Source organism: Castor canadensis, chromosome 1, assembly GCF_047511655.1.
Source record: "Castor canadensis chromosome 1, mCasCan1.hap1v2, whole genome shotgun sequence".
Classification (NCBI taxonomy): domain Eukaryota; kingdom Metazoa; phylum Chordata; class Mammalia; order Rodentia; family Castoridae; genus Castor; species Castor canadensis.
Window position 1 is genome coordinate 3,313,581 of NC_133386.1, and position 18,237 is coordinate 3,331,817.

At 44.1% G+C, this 18,237-nt stretch overlaps 1 protein-coding gene across 5 annotated transcripts in view; it reads left to right on the forward strand.

Moving 5' to 3' along the window:
• Positions 1-18,237, forward strand: part of Pde10a (phosphodiesterase 10A) — a 487,897-nt gene that overhangs the window by 201,789 nt on the left and 267,871 nt on the right. For 4 of the 5 annotated variants that reach the window (XM_074070673.1, XM_074070649.1, XM_074070664.1 and 1 more), the window contains exon 2: positions 5,796-5,930. In XM_074070673.1, the coding sequence (XP_073926774.1) occupies positions 5,882-5,930 (49 nt within the window). In that variant the 5' untranslated portion in view covers positions 5,796-5,881. Of the gene's footprint in view, positions 1-5,795; positions 5,931-18,237 lie in introns of those variants that run through there. The other variant, XM_074070692.1, reaches the window with a different exon arrangement.

Here is an 18,237-nt window from a genome sequence, read left to right on the forward strand (position 1 = left end):
GAAGGTATATTGACAAAGCCTCCAGCCTGCGTTTGCTTAGTGCAGACGCTGTCTGCCTGCACGTAAAGTAATTTATACATAGCAGTTTCCTGACTAACGTGCAGTCCTCTTACCCTGACTTCGGTGGATTACGCTGGAAGTCAACAGCATAACTGGCAGTCCTCACCAGCCCTGAGTCTGGAATAGCTTACATAAGCCCCTGCATGCCTGTTTCAGTAAACTGCTCCTGTTTCTTTTTTTAGCATCTCTTGGAGGGATTTTATTATTTGAAGAAAATTCAGACTTACCTCCAAGGGAAAATAAAGAAATAATCAAACCTTTATGTTATTCCTTGTTTGCTCTTATTCCTTCAAAATTGGCTCAAAAATGTTTAGGTAACCACTTGGCAACAACTAATCAGAAACAGACCGAGTGTCATAAAGAAACTGAAAACAGGGTAGTTAGAATTCCTCTGCTAACTTCTGTCTCTGGAAAAGGCAGGGTTGTTCACTTCCCTGCTGCTCCTGGAATATCGAATTTGCATATAGAATTAGTAAGTCGGCGACTACACCAAAAGGAGCTCATTTTGAGTCCTGAGAGATTCAGAATTCACATAGGCCAGCCTGGGCTGGGAAGGTGACAGACCGTGGGAATTCCGGTTACTGCTTCCTGGCTGCCCCAGTACCAGTAATCACAGCAAGGCCTCCCTGGGTGTGACTTTGTGGGATTTCACGTGGACTGGGACAATGAGATCTCAGTATTTTTGGAGCTTATGTGACGTTATAAATAAAGGGATTGGAGATCTTTGCACGCTTAATGTCAAGTGCTCTTCCAGTCTATGGAGAAAATAAAAGAACAGGCCCAAGGAAACGCAGCAAATTTCCAGGCATGGCCAACAGCAAACCTCAGAGTGGGAATTTTACCCCAGTTAGTTGGGGTTCCACAGTCTTCACCCGTCTCCCCAGACCCTCAGAGGTCTGAGTGGCTGGAAGCACTTAGTCGTAAGTGACCTGAAACCAGAAGTCAAGGCCTCTTCTCTGAAGCAGTGTGCTCAGGGTTCAAACTTGGCTGTTTTGAATTCAAACAAGAACACAAGTCAAATCAAGCTTTGGCTACAAAGTACAGATTTTTAAAACAACAGTTATAATATCAGTTGTTTTATCAGAAACAGTATAGCCTGATGTTACATCTGGTGTTTTAGCACTCAGTGTAAGCAGACTCAGCTTTCTGTAAACATGTTTCCATGCCTGTACCAAACTTTCCAAGTGTCATGTTTTACCTGGTATCCTTCCAGCGTGAGTGAGTTAGTGTCGACCTTCTAATAGGCGTGCCCTAGTTACAAATGCATGGAGAGCGTTCGGTCCAGAGAGACTGCCTTCCGTTTTCCTCAGACAATGGTGCACGGAGCAGAGGGGCCATTGTATTTGTTTTCTATCATAGCACTGGACATTCTTTGGAAATAGATTTCTATACCATTTACCTAATATTAAAGTGAGATTAATCGGGTAGAATTTCCTGACATAACCATATAAATAATTCTGTATCGCATGAGAAATTTGGGGAAATACATCGTTTTTAAATTGCAATTTCTGGTTAAGTGCTCCTTTAAGAACCTGGGATTCCCAGGTTCAGAAAATAGTGTGATGGCTTGAAATGTATAATTTCCAACCTGGCAAGGTTGTAGTAAGTAGTTCTCAGAGGAAGTGTTTAGTGGCTTGGGAATTTTATTAGTCTTTCTTAATTTTCCATACCAGCATCTTTTATAATAGACTGTAGTCGTTCTATGCCATTGAAAACATCACAATCAATGAATTCATAAAAAGAAGGGGAGCAAGAATCTCTGAGAAGTGGTGTTTCTATGGATGGTGAATCCCCACGTGGGGACCGCACACCGGCTAAGTGCAGAGTCTCAGACCTCCCTCCTTGGTGACTGCGTCGTCGGGGAAGCTGGATTCCATTGCTCTCTCTTTCATTGTTAGCACTGATAGAATCTGGAATCACTTGTGATGCCACAGTGTAGGTGGCACTTACAGTATGCCCAGAAAGTGAAAAACCTGACAAAGTCTTCCCTGAGCAGTGCAAAAGTTCAAGTCTACCATCTTTCCCAGGTCGTTCTCCTGGGTCTTACTTCAAATCCAAAATGTCATTTTCCTTGAAGCATGTAAGAAGCGATGAGTTGGAGTGGAGGTGAGACCATTCTTTACCAGACACCCAAATCAAACATGTTTTTGAAGTGTACAGTCACAGCTCACAGCTCAGGGGAAGTGACAAAGACATGAAATCATAAACACCTCACACTGGAACTTGATCTCAGCCAAGTCGAGGAGGTCCTGCATGCACACTCCACACCTCTCCCTCCCACAGGGGCCTCATTTTAATCCCATCTGTGCAAGAGAGCACATTTTATTTTTGAATAGTTCCACGTGAATTAGTAAATCAATGCATCTCTCTTTCCATTTACTCTTTAACCCTCTCCAGTTAAAAAGGTGAACTCTGTGTGGGGTTCCTAATTTATGAGCTACTTACAGATAGCTGTCCACACACAATTGCCAAGTGGTTTCTTGTTACCATATTAAAGATTCTTCCTTCTTTAAAATGACTTCCAAATCTGTGTATGTTGTGAACCTCCTTTTTGGACACAAAGCCTCTTCAGACTCTTAGGACCTAGACCTGAGAGCAATACTGGCCAGAGCACAGGAAAGTCTAGGCCATCTTCCATTTCTTGAAATTCTAAAATTATTTATCCTAAAATTGCATTAGCACTTCCTACTTCTTAGCAATCGCATTGCATATTGGTTCAGACCAAACTAAAAACACCTGAAATGCTTAGCTATGCCTTCTTTCCTAAGGATAAGTGTTTATCTAGGTCAGCCGAATCCCATATAATTCAAGGCTGTTTCTCTGGGTATTAGAAAGACTGGTGTTAATTTCAGCCCTCATGTATTATTCCAGGTGTTCACATTTAAACCAGAAGTTGAAAAATATCTCACAGGACATTTATGGTATCAGACTTGCTCTTAGAACTTTAGATAGGTTTCTCTTAGTCCAATTTCTTCCCACTTCTTCTTCCTCGGTCCTCATTCTCCCTCCTCCATCTCCTCCCCATCCTCCCTCTCTCCTTCTCCCTTTCTTCACACTGCTGTGACAGCAGTGCTTATGTGTCAGATCAGGGCCACCATATAGTTCCATTTGCGCTCTGTATAAGCGTACCCAGGAAAGGCCAGTTGGATTACAATACAGCGCACTCAGGCCTCAGAAAACCATGTATGTTGGCCTGAGACTGTTTCTGCCCCAAAGAAGGGGTGACTATCCTTACTTGCAAGCTGGGACTTTGTGTTTTTCAATGTCATCTGTTGAGTTTCTGTCCTGGCTTAGAGGACTGAACGCCTATGCACACCTTGTTCACCCCCACAAGCTCAGTGCAGTGGGACCACGACCACTGGTTAAGGCTGCAGCACTTGCCCCATCATCGGTGGGAATGTTCCTCGTGCCTGAGCCAAAGTGGGTTCTTGGATGCTGTTTTCTCTCTCGTACAATTTTATTTTCCCTGCAGTTAGCATTAGCCTTGTTTTCGTAAGTGCTTAGATTTTCAGCTGTATCTAGTGACTTTAAACGCTCCCACAGGTGTGTCACGGAGCGAGCCTAATACCCTCAGCTCTGCTCCACCTGCCTGGGACATACCTGTTGTCCTAGGACCTCCTGTCACCCTCATCCTGGGAAATCCCTTTGCTGCTTCTGGTAGCCATGTGTTACTTTTTCTTGGTTTACTCCTTCATTTTGGCAGTATGTGACATCTGAGTGTACCTGGGCGGTAAGTGACTGTGTTTCTGGAAGTCCTGCCTTCCACAATACCTTCATGTGCTTTGTCTAAACAATGTCTAAATTGTTGTGCTAACAGGTGCTGTACCACTCTGTGTGGACCTACTCCAGTTCTGGGTTATTTTCCTGTATTACTTCTTTGATAATTTCTTCCTCCAGGTTAGTTCTTTCTGTGCTGAATTAATCCTCACATTTTCTTATCTTTCTCTTTTTGCTGTTTTTTATTTTTCTTCTATTTTCTGTGGGATGTGTTATTCAATTTTATCCCTCAAACTCTATTAACTTTAAAGTTTTTAATATTCTCTCTTTAATTTCCAAAATTATTGTTCCTTTCCTGCTCCCAGTTGTTCCTTTTCGTAGCATACTTTCATTTTACCAGAAATGCAGTATCTTTTCTTCTTCCTCTGGAAACATTACAGTTCTAAGAACTTTTTCCTCCCTGCATGGTCTCTCTGCAGGCTCCTTTTTCCTGTTTGTTACTTTCCCTCAGTCATTTGTGTTGGAAGCTCTCCTCACTTCCCTACTCTCCTTCACCATACTCTCCAGTAAGAGCAAGCACTGAAATAGGCAGGAAGGTGAAGGAAGATTACAGGAAGTCAGGGATTACCACCTGGAGAGCTTGCCGTCAGGACTGTGACGCCCGGAGAGAGGACCCCCTCCTTGGACTCCAGGAGCTCTGCAGGTCTTTTCTTTGGTCCAGTTCAGCTTCTCCAGGAAAAGCCCTCCTGTCTCTGGTAGAGCCAAGGGTAGAGATTAAGTGGGAGCCCAGCAGCAGCCACTCTCTTTGCAGGGCTGGCTGGGGAGGTGGGGCTATCGCTTGGGGAGGGGTGCAACAGAGCCCCTCTGGCCTGATCAGTTGACCCCTTGTGCTCCTGTTCCATTGAGAGCCTCCTCTGCGTGCAAGCATCTGAGTCCAGTTTCTCTAAGACATACACTCTTTGTTTCTTCTGGGGATGGGGGGACAGTGTGTCCTAAACCAAATTTATTTTCATACTGTGTGGGTCTTTCTGTGAGACCACTCCTGTTTCTCATTTGTCCTTGGCACATAGTATGTTCTGCAGGACAGCAACCTGGGGGACTTTGGAGGGAGTCAGCATGCATGATGCCCCTTGGACCTCCAGTCCTGGTGCCACTGGTGAGGACCCCCTGTCCTCGCTGTGTGCCAGGACAGAATTAGGGGAGGGGCATGAGCGGTGCATAGCTGACTCTCACCTGTGCTCTGTGGTCCTAGGTCTGAAAGGCCCCTTGGATGCGAACTGACTTCCACAGCAAGCCTCTCCACTCTCTGAGTTGTGAGGTGCACATGGGTCAGGTGCCAAAGACACTGGCTGCCCACCTGAGGCATTGCTGTCACACTGCTTGTTCAGAAGCATGTCACGATGACTGGTGCATCCTAACAGGCAGCATCGTGTCCCAGAGGTGCATTTCAGACCTGCTGGAACATTCCTGGGCTGGCCTGTACTGAGCTCGGCCTCAGACTTCAAACAAGCTCTGGAGTCCAGCTTCCCCTCGTCTTTTCCCCTTCCTCCTCCTCCTCATTTCTACCACCTCCAGAGTCGCACAGCCACACTCCTTGTAGATTGGACCCTGAAGGACTGTGCGGGATGAGCTGAAAGTCCCAAGGAGAATGTCCCAGGCAAAATGCAACCTGCAGAGCCCCTTCCAATAGGGAACTCTCAGAGTCCACCATGGGCTGCAGAGCCCGTGTTCTGGGTCAAGGATATCCCCGGTCTTCATAAGTAATCTTGGAGGCTGTGTTGGGATGTGGGTTCATGTGTGTCCCCATTCTGTGCCCCAATTCTGCCGGTTCTTGCCTCAGTCCCACCATCTGTTGTGGCACCAGGGGACCCTTGTGGAGGCCATAGGAGCCCCTGCTGAAGTGCATGCCCTGTAAGTGGTCTATGCAGGGTCGGGGGCTTTCAGGGCCCACCTGCTCCTGGCTGCAAGGTTGTACTTCATAGTGCTCGATGCTAATGTCACCTTCTTGTTCCTTCCAGCCAGCTGCCTCCCCTGCACGCTTAAAGGTGGGAGCAAAGGACCCACTTTGCTGGCACTGCGAAGCCGGACGGACACTCGGGTGCAGATGAGCAGTGACTCCGCAGAAGACGCCGTGGGCTCCTGCAACGCAACAGGTACACAGGGACCTGGGGGGATGCCCTGCATCCTGGGGACCATACGTGTCCTTCCTGTGTTCTTCTCACTTAGGACCTCGTGGGCAGAGTGGCCAAGAAAAATGCCCATGATTGGGAGGGGTATGGGCGCCGTGGATGTCACAATAGGGTCTGGGAATATAGACATGGCCTCGGGTGAGTTTTTCAATGCACCCAGTGTGGCTTCTTCTCTCTTTTACTTTCCAAAGTTATAGTCTTGACGAAAACGACTATCAAATCTGTAATTTAATGTGGTGATGAAGGCTAGCATCCCCACTCACTAACGAGCAAGAGCAATTTCGATGGGAGAATAATTTTTATTATCTACATCTGATGGGTTTGCTTCTAAACTAAGTATCTATCCAAAATGTCCTGACTGGTCCTAGAGATTTGACTCAAGTGGTAGAGAGCCTGCGTAGCAAGCATGAAGCCCAAGTTCAAACCACAGAACCGCCAAAACAAAAAGGCCTGATTTATATGAACTTTTTTTATAAGGCAGGATTACTAGAACCTTGGAAATAAAGTTCCTGAGATGCAGAAGAAATATGCTTTTGTTTTAAGGTGGCGAAGGTGGTAACCGTCTTTAAACATGACTGTACATATTTAGGTAAACACCTGTAACTCCTTGGCTATCTATTTGGGCTGTACCATAAGCAGGGGAGGCCTCCTTCTGGCTCAGAGCACTGCTCAGGTGGCATGCGGTTTGTTCTGTAAGTGGGGCTGAGCCCTGGGATTGTGCATTTGTGCTGGGACTCTAACAGGAGACTGTCCCAACTCAGTGCTACACTCCACCTGGGAGGCCAACACCAAGGGAGCGATCAGGTGTTATGATTCAGAAGCAAAAAGTGCCCTGAAGAAAGACAGGATGTGAGGTGTGTGAGTGACCAGCGTAGGACAGCACAAGGCGAAGACAGTCCTGAGGCCTTTCTGAGGAGGTGGACTGAGCAGGGATTTGAGCACATCCCTGGGAATATCTTTGCCAGTGGCAGAGGCAAGTCTGTCTTGGTGAGTCCAGAGCTGATTAAAAAAAAAAAAAAGGTAAGGCGGCCAAAATACAGTGAGCAAGCAAGGGCAGAGGTGACAGGTCATGCGTGTGGAGAGAAGCAAGGCCGCGCATCAGTGTAGGCCACACGTTTTGATCTTCAAGTGTTGGGGAAATGGGTCAATTTCAAGCAAAAGAGTGAAGTGATGGCTGAGAGCATGGCTCAAGGGGTAAAGTACGTGCCTGGCAAATGCAAGGTCCTAGGTTCAATCTCCAGTGCTGCAAAAAATTTTAAAAAAACCAAGAGTGAGGTAATGTGGATCACCCAGTCTGCTAGCGAATGGATGACCCAGGGCAGTACTGCACAGGGACCCCAAGAAGAATAGCATCTGGAGACCACCACATTAGGAGGAGGGAGGATCAGCAGGATGTACAGAGGGGACAGAGAGGGAGTCTTCCTAGGCATGGTTTGTTTATTTTTGTTTCTGCCCTGGTCTTGATTTTTACAACGGGATATGGTAGGGGAGTGGTGGGTGCTGAACGCTGTGCTGGGGCACGTCAGCGCTGAGAGGGCTTTGAGACACCCATCCAAACAACATTCAGAAGTTTAAGTTTCTGTTTTTGTCTTGCCTGCCTGGAGCTCCTAGCAAAATCACTGTCTGCAGTTTCCAGGGAAGAACTTAACATTGTGGCCAAGGAGTGTCAATGGATGGGAGTGGCAGGATAGGGAGAAAGGTACAGGGCTTTGACCTCGCTGGAGCCCCGTCTTAGCTTTGCAAGATTACACTGGACTGCATCAATTAACCTTCACCGTAGCAGACTGCTGCCGTATGTGATCAGCAGAACACGCGCTAACCCCTTTGCAGCAACCAGAATGACCCTGGAGTCCTGCTGCTGAGATAGCTCAGAAGTTTATTTACCAACACATACGAATTAAGGCTCTAGAGGGTATTTCATCCACACCACAGCCGTATCGTGGAAATGTTGCTGCCCAGTTGGGAACATCTTTCTGGAAACTTGCTTTTGCCTCTCAGAATTCATCTTTTCCTCCTCCCAGACCTGCACACAACTAACATGTGTGTGCCTAAAGCCAGCCTCATGGATCAGCACCCTCTCCATTCCTAGTCAGTGCTGCCATCTTGGCGTTATCAGTTATGGATGATAGACGAGGGGCACAGCTGCCACACGGGTCTGCCATGTCCTCTTCCCCTACACTCTTAGGGGAGCTTGTCACAATTCCCTATGCACTACCAACAATAGGACTCAGTTTAGAATATGGGAAAATGCATTGCTCTTTTTCCCTTGCTGTACTAATGCTATTACTATAAACAGTCTTTTCGGGGGAGAGGGAACTTGATATTTTGAATGCAAATAAACACAGTTCTAACAATTGCTTTATGTATTATCTTCCTGGTGCCCTGATAATTATAATATGTTTAAGTCATGGTGTAATGTTGAAAAATAGAACTTCATATTTTGCCTTTTATCAAAGTCATCTATCATCTAATTGTAATAGCATCTTCTATTTCAAAATAATTGCATGCAAAAGTTATGTATGAATAATTTCCCAACTGAAGTTGTACTGCTGTCCATTATCTCCAGTGTCACACGATTCTGTTACAACAGTTTACGGGAACAAAGAATACAATTCTTGAAGACCTCCTGGTCGTGGCACTAAACTAGATCTCCAGTTTAAAAGGTCTTGTCCTAGAGAGGACTGTTCACAAGAGACTCTGAGTTCACTCCCACACACCCTGGAGAACCCCTCACCCCGGGTGATTATGAGGTGGGTGTTGATCCTGGATTGTTGACAGGCAGCTCCACATTTAGCTGTGGTAAGAGAACCAAACTCAGAAAACTGCCCTCTGGTCTCAATAATCTGGCCAGCTGTTGACAGCCAATGCGATCTCAGGTCTCATCTTGGTGTGTTTTAGGAATAGAGACATTTGCATTCAAACCTGGCAAACAGGTTCTCTAAGCTTTGTCCTGGTTAGGTCACTGTGAGCCACTAAGGCACCAGCTTCCTTCTGGATGCATGGCTTGCTAGTTGCTCTTGGTATCTGCTGGGGAAGCACCTGCTGGGGGGCAAGGTCTGTGCTTTGGGACTTGGCAGGTGAGTACAGTAGGGTCCATCTCAAAGAGGCATGGCCCCTAAAAGGTCATGGCAAGTGGAAGATGTGACAGTAGGCTGGGGAGGATTGGCATGCGGAATGAGAGAGCTTGAAGCATGGGCACCCTGGCTGTGGACTTCATTAATTAATGGTGGAGCTGACTCATTTTTTTTAAGTATCTCTTGACCCGGAAGCATGAAATGACCAAGTGCAGAAAGATAGGTTTGATTTGCACCTCTCACTCATGCCACTTAGACTCACTGTTCACAAAACCTGATCCATGGGATGTCCTGGCTGTGACATCTTATTACTTTCCCCTGTCATTAGCAGTTGGTCAGTATCCGTTACTCTTGGCATGTGTGTCTATGTGATGAGAGGAACTGTTGAGCCTCTGGGGGGTGTCACACAGGGTGGTGTCCATGAACTCTGTGAGCTGTCCTTAGAAAAGACCCTGCACAAAGAAATCCAAGCTTGCAGAAAGGTCACAGCCCTCTCTTCCTGCAGCCAGATTTTCTTGACACTATTTTGGCCACCTATGCCCTCTGTAGCTGGAGAGTGCTGGGGTTCGGATTGTCATTCAGAGAGGGACTCCCATGCCCCTCCTGGGTCTGTCTGCTGACCTCCGCCACTGTCTTTGAAGGAGCACAATGGGTCCTGCCAACGCTGGCCTCTGTGTCTGTGCAGCTGGCTGCGGGGTGGCTGAAGGACCATGGCCAGAACACCCACAGTTTGTTCTGGCCCTGAGTCTGTGAACTTGAACCAGTTCCCAAATGCATGCTGGATCTCCCCGTGATGATCTGCCCACTGCTGAAACACTGCAGCAGTTGGGTTTACTCGTGAGCGCCTGTGAATGGGCTTGGGTGTGTGTAAGGACCCACCCGCACACTTGTGGGGACTTGGGGACATCAGCAGCTCATTGTTCCATCCATTCATCTTGGTGATCTGATTTCATGACTCCAGAATTCACATCTTTATTCCAGTGGCGCTGACCCCTGGTTTTCCCTCTTACAGAATCTCAAGTTGCTCAGGATCCAGGAGGGCTGCCCACCCGCCCAGCTCTCAGACACGTGTGGTGCTCCTTATCTGCGTTCTTGCAGACCTTTCATGGTCTCTCTAAGGGGACTTTGGATCTTCCTTTTGAAGCTTGTGCCCATCTACACCTCCACTGGGCATGAAAGGGAAAGTGCACAGGGTCACCCAGTCGCAGCTCATCTCTGTTTTTTTTATGGCTGTGCCCACGGTCCCCTCGAACCTGGTGAAATGGCATACATGTTTTTGTCTCACTGTCTAAAGGGACAGGTGGAGGTGAAAGCTGTGTGTCAGCCCGACACCCCACCTCATGCACAGATCCCCCGAGGTGGTCCTTCTTGAGAAAGAACCACAGCCACCACTATTCCACACCCAGCTTCAGGTGTGTGGCAGGTGACTACAAAGCCAATTTGCAGACAAACCTGTGCCCTATCCTGGCGTCCAGCAGTCTTCACTTCTCCATGGTGATCTGTCCTTGGAGTGGGTGGCACATGTGTACTTCACCTCAGACAGACACCACATCCTTACTCTGAAAACATTTCAAATTTTAGAACAAGTGAAGGGCAATGGGCTTCCCAATGCTTTCAGGTCACTAACGGTCATTGTGGCAGGTCACTGCGCGTCAGTGGTCAGTGTTGGACCTTTCCCACGGCAAGTCTGGCTCCAAGAGTCCTGTCTGGTGTGTAAGGACTGTCAGAGCCTTGTGTGCACCTGGTTCTCATGCAAGGAGGATAATGAGAGGGCAGCACCTGGTGAGCACAGGGACTGACCGCTAAGTACTCCTTTGCAGGCCACACACCCACCCTTTGTGGGCACCACCACTGGGCCCCTCTTGTGTTCTGCCCCTTGCTTCTCCATGTCCCATAGCACTTTTCACTTTAGCACAAGCATGCAACCACTCTCCCTCTCCCATGGGGCGCTTCTTCATCTTAACTATTCACTCCTTGCCACTCAGGTCCATTTCTGCAATGTTCAAAGTTCCTCTCCTTTGTGAGGTTGGTGTGTGCTTGTGTCCCCTGGAAGAGCAGCATAACTACTGCTCATGTGTGACTGTCCACATGTCAGAGATCAGAATCAAACCCTCAGGGCTCTCAGGGCCTGTGATGAGGTCTGCTGTCCTCCTGGCAAAAAGTCTGTGACGTCAACAGCTGGGGAAAGGTCTGGCTTGCCTGTGAGCTAAAAGTGGCAGAGGAACTGGAGAAAGAGCTCTTTGTTCTCTGCCTTACCTGGACAGTTTCTTCTGCAGTTTTCACAGCCCACCTCCCTTGAGAGGCAGGTGGTCCTCTGCTGCCCTAGGGCCAGCTTCATGTTGCCTGCTCACCTAGGCTAGCTTACCCTGCAGGGCTCCAACCTTGCTTTAGAGGAAAATAGCAATATAAGTGCACCCTAATATCTCTGCCTGGCCCAGCCCACCTGCTACTGCTTCATCATTCCTTAGTCCCCAGCTGCAGCTCCAGAGTGCTTACTGATCCCTACTCACCATCTTCACCCTGTCACAAAAAGGCCCCTCTCCCTGAGGAGATCCTTGGGTCTTTGCTTCTCCAGCCATTGTTCTGCAGTGTTCTGCTCAAGTTCATGAAGCTCTTCCTAGCTCATACTCCACTTGCACACACGTGCACACTTGGAGTAGACCACCCCCACTCTGTGACACCAAGTTATCTTTTGCTGTCTGCGACTATTTATGTCTCCCTTATTTCCAGGGTGTGGCTTTTCTGATGGCAGAAAGCACTTGAGTTACTTCTACCCAGCACTTAGCACAGTGTCAGATCACGTTAGAAATTCAACAAACCAGTTGTAGTAGAATCAAAGAAAATGGCCTAGTCCAAGCTCAATTCCTACTGCTGAGTGGTTTGCATACACCATGTTCTCCCGAAAAAAATATAAAGAACAGTGACAAACTTTGTTGGTGGCTTTTGGGTTCTATACACAAGCAGAGGACAAAGGAAAGAGCTGGATAAGGCATGGGCCCCAAGTATTGTGGATGGTTTCTGTCAGTTGGTCCTGGGCAAGTCGTTCTGCTACAAGCTTTCCTCTTTCCCCAGGGATCTGGACATTTTTAACAAATAATGTCCTTCTGTCTGTCTATAGAACAGTGGGAGCTTTATAACAATCCTGTGTGTTGTATATGTGCAAGGCGTTTAACTGAGCTGCTATAATTACTAAACTCAAGAGGATTCAGCACAACAGCCCCTCCTCTGCATTCCAAGACCCCTAGTGAATGCCTGAAATCATATTGAACCTAGCACCTTCTCTGTCTTAACTGAGCACTGTGGCCACAAGTTTTGCAGTTTGTGGTATGACAATGAAACGATCACAGGTTTCTTTTCCTTCTTTTCTTCCTTCACCATTTCACTGCTAAAAGTAAAGCCATAGATCTTAGCAACCTCAGCAAGCAATTTTTTTTCTTATCGAAACAAGAACTTTTCACTTAAAGGAAGTATTTTATGGCTCATTTTTTTTGATTCATTGGCATATCTGAATTGGCAGCATTACTCCTCTTCTCTTAGTGTCACCAGAACACCAGCACTGACTGCCACAGTCAATGTGATAACTGAGATGACTATAGGTGTCTAGCAGGTACACAGCATATCCAGTGTAGACACACTGGACCAAAGGGATGATTCACAGTTAGGGTGACATAGACCTGGCACAAAATTTACTCACACTACTCAGAATGGTATGCAATTCAAAACTTACAAATTGTTTAATTATGGAATTCTCCACTTCATATTTTCAGACCATAGTTGACTTCAGGTTGAAACCTTGGGAAGCAAAACCACACGTAAAGGAGGGATACCATTTCACACATAGGATCTCTGTTTTTGTCCTCATATTTGTAACAGTGACCAAAAAGATGTAGGAAATCAACTGCCCAACAACTGCCCAGCTGGCTCTGCTGTTCAGATAACTCTCTTCAAATGTCTTGTTTTTTTCCCATTGGTAGCTATGAAACCAACAGCATGACAACTTTATCTGAGGGAAAAAGTCACATCAATGTGAACCAGCAACTTCCTCAGCTCTTGAAGCACAAGGAACCTAGCAAATTGTGTTATTTAATCATTACTCAGAAATTGAAGCTAAGCTGGTAGTGAAATCTTTGTCTATGGCTCTATGCTTCATAACTACTCTAACCGTGGGTACATGGAAGATGGGATTTTATTCCAAGCACCATGAACGCTAAGTGTTATCCCTATGAGACTGGCTGCAGAACAGTAATCTGCAGCAAAACATAGTAATTTAAGTTTATACATGATGACCAACTCTCTCTAACTCCTAGGTTGTGCTGAGTATCAAGTAAAAAATTGCCTTTCCTTATTCTCTCCCCACACTCCCTTCTACTCTGGGTACAGTTGCTTGCAAAATGGTAAAAGAGGAGGACATACGGCACAGGTGCTAATGGCAGGAGTCTACGTGTGACAAGACCAATCTTGAAAAATCAGCAGTAGGAGTATGGTCCATAGATCATATAGCCCACCTGTGTGAATTGTACCAGACGATAGTTTTTGGCACAGTCACAGATGTGTATGACCATCACCACAGTCGATGTGGGACTCTCTCACTACTTCACAAGGAAGACCCATGCCCTGAGCTCTCACTACCTGCCTCCTGCCCTAAACAGCTGTCTTCTATCTGTACAAATTTTCCTATTCTGGACTTTCACAACAATGCAGTCATATAGTATGCAGTCTTTTGTGAGTAGCTTCTTTCAGTTCACTTAATGTCTTCAAAGCTTATCCATGTTGTCGCACAAGAGTTTCATCTGTTCTTATGGCCAAAAATATTTCACTGGATGGACAGAGCAGATTTTGCCTATCCATTCATCCACTGAAGGACGTTTGGGTTATTTCTACCTTTTGACTACATATAAATGATGCAACTATAAAATTGGTGCATCAAGTTTTTGGTTTCATTAATTTGTCTTTCTTGTTTCTCTATTCTCTATTTTATGCATTTCTACCCTAATTGTAACTTAGGTTTTTCCGTGTGCTGTAGGTTTGGTTTTCTCTTCTTTTTCCAGTGTCTTCAGATAAAATGTTGTGCTAACTAATTTAAGATATTCTTTATTAATATAGACATTTCTAGCGGTAAATTTCCCTCTAAGCACAGTTTCAGCTGCATCCCATAAATTTTTGGTATGTTGTATATTCCTTTTTCACTCATCCCAAAGAGGTTTCAAACTTCCCTTTTGGTTTTTGATCCCCGGGTTGTTTTAAAGTATGTTGTTTCAATTTCATGTATCTGTGAGATTTCCAAATGTCTGCATTATTGACTTCTAATTTCATTACATTGTGACTGAAAAAATTTTTTTTACTACTTTGATATTCTTAAATTTATTGATGTTTGTTTTATGGGTTAGCATATGGTCTATCTTGGAGAATGTTCCAGGTGCTCTTAAGAAATAAATATACATTCTGTTATTAAGTAGCATGTTTTCTCTTATTACATCTAGTAGGTTTATTGTGTTATTCAAGTCTATTGTTTCCTCATTGATCTTTTTGCTTTTCTATTTATTATTAAAATTAGGGCACTGAAGTCTCCAACTATTATTGAATTGTCTTTTTCTCCTTTCATGACTCTCAGGTTTTCTTCATGTATTTTTGTGCTCTGTTGTTAGGTGTACCTAGTTTCATATTTGTTAAATCTTGATGGATTGACCCCTTAATCATTATAAAATGTTTCTTACCATCCCTACTAACATTTTTGATTGCAATCTATTTTGTCAGATATTAATCTAGTAACTCCAGCTTTCCCTTAGGTTGATATTTATGTGATATCTATTTTTCATTCCTTTACTTTAAATACATTAGTATCTTTAAATTGATTTAATTACTTTTAATTTTTTAGCATAAACTAATTGTATTAAGAGGTTTCATTGTGATATTGTATCCTGAAATCTGAAGTGTGTCTCTTATATGCATAGTTATGTAATCTCTGGCTTTTGATTGGTTTATTAGCCCACTTACAGTTAATGTTGTTATTAATATTTTTGGATTTATGTCTACGTTTTTACTTTCAGTATATATTTCATGACTCTTTTGTTCTTTTGTTTCTCCTTTACTACTTTCTTCATCACTGAGTGGATGCCTTCTAAGGTAGCATTTTAGTCTCATTAATTAATGATTTTTCCCTCTACTTTTTGTTATCTGCTTTATTTTTTTTAATTAAGTTTTCTTCTTAGTCCCTCTACCCCAATTCCTGGAATGGTTTCAACAGATATCATTTTTGCATTTACATACATGCATACACATTTTTGTGCTGTGTTTACCTTCTTACCTTTCCCACCGCCTCCCTACTCCCACTGGTGCCAACACCACACACACACACACACACACACACACACACACTCACACACACAGGACCTGTTCCACCCTCCTGTTCTCTGATTTTGTAGAAGAAAAAAGATTAAAAAAACAAAAGCCATGACATTTTTGCTTGTTTAAGACAAAGGTAGCTACATAGGGAGTTTCCTTGTGATATTTCCATGTAGATATATATTATAACCACAGTTGGTTTATCCCCTCTATTTTTCTTCATTGTTCCTTAGTACCTTTCTTATGGTGGTTTCAGCCAGTTTAAGATTTATGGAAATCTTATATAGAGAGTGTATCAACCATATTCATCTTCTTAGTTTTCTTCTTTTACCCTCCCCCTCCCTTTCCATTTTACTGGATCCCTTCGCACATTTCTGATTACAAGTAGTTCTTCCTCTGTATGTCTTCAGCTTGGATTGCCTGACTTCTCTTTACATATTAGTCTTCAGCAAACTTATTTATCCCAAATTCTTATGTTTATAACACTAGGGACGGGATTATAATCTAAGGCTTAGTATAGTACTTCTGTAGAGACATAGGAGTTTCCTAAATACAACTCTGGAATCTCTGTTTTTCCTACGACTGTCCCCACCAAAGCAGCCTTGAGCAGTCTCCTGGGAGTTTAGGGGAAGATATAACAGCATTTAAACTTACTCAGATGGTAGAGATATATGCTTTGTTGTTTGTTTCCATAATAGGAAGATGAGAGATTACAGGGAAAAGAAGGTCTCCATTCATGGCATGAAGCCAGAGTTCGGGGAGTAAAATAATACTCTGAGGTCCTCGTGTTAAGGGCAGACAGGAACCTATATTGAACATGGTCAGCAGGAACACCAATGAGCAATATAAGTAACCCTGAGATGATCCCCTCTTCATATTTTCCATTGTAGTTGCAATTATTTTTTATTGTAGTCTAATAAGCAATACATAAAATTCACCATTTACATTTTTAAATGTACAATTCTATAGCATTAAGTTCATTCATATTGTTATGTATGAATCATCACCATCATCACCATCTATCTCCAAAACTTTTAATTTGCCCAATCTGACATTCTGCCTCCACTAAACACCCTCAATTCCTCCCCTCCAGAACCTAGAAGCAACAATCTACTTTGTGATTCTATGCATTTTCCTACTTTGGGGAACTCATGTAAGTGGAATCATATAATAATATTTGTTTATAGGTGCCTGATTAACTTCACTTAGTGTAATATCTTCAAAGTTCATCCATTTTGTAGCATCTGTTTGTGTGCACTTGAATTATAGTCTGGGAAATTTGTCTTCATCTAGAAGAACTTCATTACTTCTCATAAAAAGGATCACTAGGCCCAAATGATCTCCATTTTTGTTTATCTGAAAAAGTCTTTGTTTTAACTTTAGCTTTTAGTTATGGCTTTGGTGGATATAAAATTTTGTTAACTGTTTTTTTTCCCCTACTCGGCACTTTGCTTATGCCATTCCACTGCTTTTTAGCCTCCATTGTTTCACTGAGAAGTCATCTGCTAACTCACAGGGTTCCCTTTTATGATACATCATTTTTTTCCTGCTACATTTAAGATTTCTCCTTGTCTATGACTTTAAGTATTTTCACTATAATGTGTCTCTGACTTTATCCTGCTTGGAGTTCTGTAAGCTTCCTGAATGATTATTGTTTTTCAATAAATTGTGGAATTTACAGCCATTATTTATTTGAACTTTTTCTACCTGTCCTTTCTCTCCTTCTGGTACCTCTATTATGCATGCTCTGGTGTGCTTTATGGCACTCTGTTGAGCCCTGTTTATTTTTCTCTATTCTATTTTTCTCTGTTCTTTGGTCTGCATAGTCTCTATCAACCAGTCAACTCACTCATTCTTTCTGTTGCCAGCTCACATATGCTGTTGAGCACCTCTGGTAGGCTTTTTATTTCAGTTGTACTTTTCAACTCCATAATTTCTCTTTTGTATTGCTGTTCTTTTCTTGATGTGACATTGTTATCTTACCTTCCTTTACTTGTTCAGCTGTGGTTTCTGTCACTTTGGTGAATATATTTATAATGGCTACTTTGAAGTCTTTTCCTGTTAAATCTTGCATTTGATAACTCCCCCAGGAAGTTTCTGCTGCCTGATTGTCTTTTGCCTACCCTGTGTATGGCTCATATTTTCCTGCTTCATAATTTTTTGTATCATAATTATTTGTTGGAAACTGCACATTCCAGTTAATGTAGCAACTCTGAATATGGTCCTCCCTCTTCCCAGGATTTGTGTTCTTGCTATTTGCTTATTTGTTTGGCTGCCTGTGTTATTTGACTGACACCTATTCTCCCAAATGCACTCACACAGTGTTATACCACTGATGTTGCAGAGAGGGACAGACTTGGAGTGGCCTGTCATACTGGGGTGACAGTGGTAGTGGTAGGACCCTCTTTGTTTCTTTTAGTAGACACAACTATTATACCCTGCTAATTTCTTTGCTGGCTAGTTTCTGGAATGTTTTTAACAATGCCCTGGGGCATACATTGCCTTACAAATTAACTCAATCAAGTTTTGGCTCCTTTGAATGAATACTTTTTGAGGTCAGTGTTTGATGTTCGTTCTGCCCTCAAGAGGGATCCTGCCTGCTGCTTCTTTCTCTGGCTAGATGCTAGCCAGTAGCATCTAGGCTGTCTGTCCCTTACATCCACAAATCTTAGTTGCCTTTCCCCTTATCCCCCTCTGTTCTCAAGATCACCATCAGCTTAACCTTCACCAGAGTCTGTTGCCTGTGAGGAGGAGGCAGGAGCTGTCTTACAGCATGCTTCTCCACTCTGCAGCCACACCTCACTCAGCCCCATGCAGAGTTCCCTTAGCAAGGGTTCTGGGGCTGGTGACAGCGT